The sequence below is a fragment of the Elephas maximus genome, chromosome 7 (genome assembly GCF_024166365.1).
Source record: "Elephas maximus indicus isolate mEleMax1 chromosome 7, mEleMax1 primary haplotype, whole genome shotgun sequence".
Taxonomy (NCBI): domain Eukaryota; kingdom Metazoa; phylum Chordata; class Mammalia; order Proboscidea; family Elephantidae; genus Elephas; species Elephas maximus.
The window spans coordinates 117084818-117088030 of record NC_064825.1 but is presented as its reverse complement, the minus strand read 5'-3'; the positions used below and the strand labels follow the sequence as shown (position 1 = coordinate 117088030).

Here is a 3213-nt window from a genome sequence, read left to right as displayed (position 1 = left end):
TCATTATTTGTGTGAGGGCTTTCCTGTACATTGTAGGATATGTAGTAACATCCCATGCCTCAACCCTCTAGATAACAATAGCATCAAACTATTGTACAATCAAGCTTGTTTCAAGACATTGCCAAATATTCCCTGGGGGAAATGTCACTCTGAATTGAAATCATTGGTTTATACTTGTGTCTTGGATTTTAATGTTGAATATATTATTGCAGCACTCTTAGAATTCTGAACTGGATGTTGAAGTTGTCTGCATGTTTATCTGGGCCAGCACCTCCATCAGAGAAGACCAGTAAATTATTTTCTTACATATTTTTACTTTTGAGAAATGATAGATTTGATGTTAATTCTTATACCTTCTACATAGGAAATATAACTCTAAGTCAAACTCACAAGGAAGTAGAGAATGATATCATTATGCAGTGAACAGATCTTTATTGATCAACGAGACCAAAGCAATCTACTAGTTTTCTTAATGGTGGAAAAAAAAAAAAAAAGCAAGTAATGAAGGAAAGCCCACTTTTATTAAGTTATTTTCTTAATCTCGTGAATACAAGTGCCTGGTTTCTATTAATGATGACATTCTTTAGGGCATCTTTCACATCCTTGTTTCGGAGGCTGTAGATCAAGGGATTCAACATTGGAATGATTACTGTATAGAAGACAGAGGCCATCTTGTCTGTATCAAGAGAATGTTTTGAGCTTGGTTGTAGGTACATAAAGATCAGAGTCCCATAGAATATGGTTACTGCCAGTATGTGGGAACTGCATGTGGAGAAGGCTTTGTGCCTGCCCTCAGCTGAGCGCATCTTCAGGATGGCAGAAATGATGAACATGTAGGAGACACAAATGATCAATACAGAGAAAATTAATGTGATACCAGCACAGACGAAAATCCATAGTTGTTTGGTGTGAGAGTCTGAGCAAGTCAGCCTGAGGAGAGGCATGTCATCACAGTAGAAATGATTGATGATATTGGAATGGCAATAGGAGAGACGAAAGGTGAGGATGGTATGACACAGGGCCAACAGGAAGCTATAGCTATAGGGCACAGCTACAAGCTGAAGGCAGGTCCCTGGGGACATTGTGATCATATACAGGAGAGGGTTACAAATAGCCACGTATCGATCATAGGCCATGGAGGCCAGTAGCAAGCATTCTGATACCATGAGTGTAAGGAAGCAGCCTAACTGAGCAGCACATGCATTGAAGGAGATGACATTTTGTTGGTACAAGAAATTTCCAAGCATTTTGGGTGTGATGACAGAAGAGTAACAGAAATCGACAAAAGCCAGATGGCTAAGAAAGAAGTACATTGGTGTGTTGAGTCTTGCATCTGCTCTAATGACTAGGATCAATCCCAGGTTGCCTACTACTGTGAAAAGGTAGATGGATAAGAATACCATAAAGAGGGGCATCTTCAAGTCCTGGTGATCTGTGAGGCCCACAAGAATAAACTCGGTCACCTGGGTGCAATTTATCTGAGCCATGTGTTTCTTCAGGGCATCTAGATGAGGAATAAGAGAAAAAAAAATCTATTTTACCATTTCTATAAATGGTGTTTTTGTACCTTAATATTTTTTACAGAGTTTGCTGCTTATGTAGGGAATATCATATTAGGAGTCTGGCCTAAAATACAGGCAGGTTTCAAATATATGTCTTTCTGACTAAGGGTCCAAATATACCACCATTATGCTCTCAGTATACCCTATTTATTTTGTTGTTGGACACACAGATTATTTCCAGGTTTTGTTTGATACGATGCGGAAAATAAATCCTAAAATAATTTTTAAGTATATTACAATTTAACATAAAATTTGTATCTGCTTTCTCAGAGCTTTGAATCAACCTGTCACTTTTAACTTTTTTCCATTTACTGAAGAAACATATATTTGAATTATATTTGGTGTACTGATTTTTATTTTCTTACTGTATTTTAAATTGGATGTCTTTCTTTGTTTTCTAATTCTTTTTAATTGATTTTTATAATTTAATTATTGATTATCCAGGTAAAATTTATTTTAGGAAAGTGTAACTAATATAGAACTAAAGTTTTTGCTATTAACACACAAATGTCAAATGCTGTATCTTTACCTCTCCTTCCTCCTTCTCTGGTTCTGTTTTTGTCTTCTTTCTCTCTACATCTCTCTCAACATTACACATGAAAAATGAGAACAAATATTGGTTAGTAAAACTTCAATAAATTTCTTTATATAATTTGGAAATTACACTAACGATACCTATTCTGCAAATGAAATAAGATTATGTATTTCCTCACATTTATTCAGATTTTAAGGAGCCCTGGAGACACAGTGGAGCCCTGGTGGAACAGTGGTTAAGAACTTGCTTCCTAACCAAAAGGTGGGCAGTCCGAATCCACAAGCCGCTCCTTGGAAACCCTATGGAGCAGTTCTACTCTGTCTATAGGGTCGCTATGAGTGGTGACTCGATGGCGACGAGTTTTTGGTTTGGTCGCACAATAGTTAAGCACTTAGCTGCTAACCAAAAGGTCAGCAGTTCGAACCCTGCAGCTACTCTGTGGGAGAAAGATGTGGCGGTCTGCTTATGTAAAGATTACGGCCTTAGAAACCCTATGGGGCAGTTCAACTCTGTCCTGTAGTGTCGTTATGAGTCAGAATTGACTTGATAGCAAAGGGTTTGGTTTTTGGTTTTAGTCAGTATTTACTATTAGCTCTTATGTACTTACAATTCTTGTTCAATTTAACAAGGAAATTACCTGCCAGGGATTTTTTTTTTTTTTTCATTCAACTACTATGTGGAAAATTATAACTTTCAAATAATACTAATTCACCTTAATTGTATCCTAAATACATTGTTATATTCCCTCCTGAAACCCTAATACAGATGGGTGTCTAATGTGTAACGATAACAACATGCAAATTGAGGAAAATAAGGACAGAGAAGCCCATGACTCGCAACCACCTAATTTGCATGTGAAACAAATGAAAATCAACTTTCAGGAAAAAGAGAATAAGGAAATAGAAAAATAAAGATTAAAAAAAAAAATTGTTTATAGGGCTACTCAGACCAACACTCTTCTTAAGACTACTTGCTTTCAGACTCAAAATTATTTGGCCAAAAACCACAGGAAAAAAAAAATACTACTTGTTATGATATGAAACTAATAAACATATCCAAAACAATACTGTCAATACCTGGCATGTACTCATCTTGCATGTTCTGTAGTGTTCTACT

The 3213-nt window shown here is 36.4% G+C and overlaps 1 protein-coding gene across 1 annotated transcript; it reads right to left on the bottom strand.

The window, feature by feature from the left end:
• Nucleotides 1–527: 527 nt before the first annotated feature.
• On the bottom strand, nucleotides 528–1487 carry LOC126079355 (olfactory receptor 8U8-like). Its single transcript, XM_049890313.1, has one exon. It carries the CDS (start codon nucleotides 1485–1487, stop codon nucleotides 528–530), a length of 960 nt encoding a protein of 319 aa, XP_049746270.1.
• Between the last annotated feature and the right edge of the window lie 1726 nt (nucleotides 1488–3213).

Excerpts from the sequence above, each read along its gene's own strand:
- LOC126079355 (XM_049890313.1), bottom strand. The coding sequence starts at position 1,487 with ATGGCTCAGATAAATTGCACCCAGGTGACCGAGTTTATTCTTGTGGGC.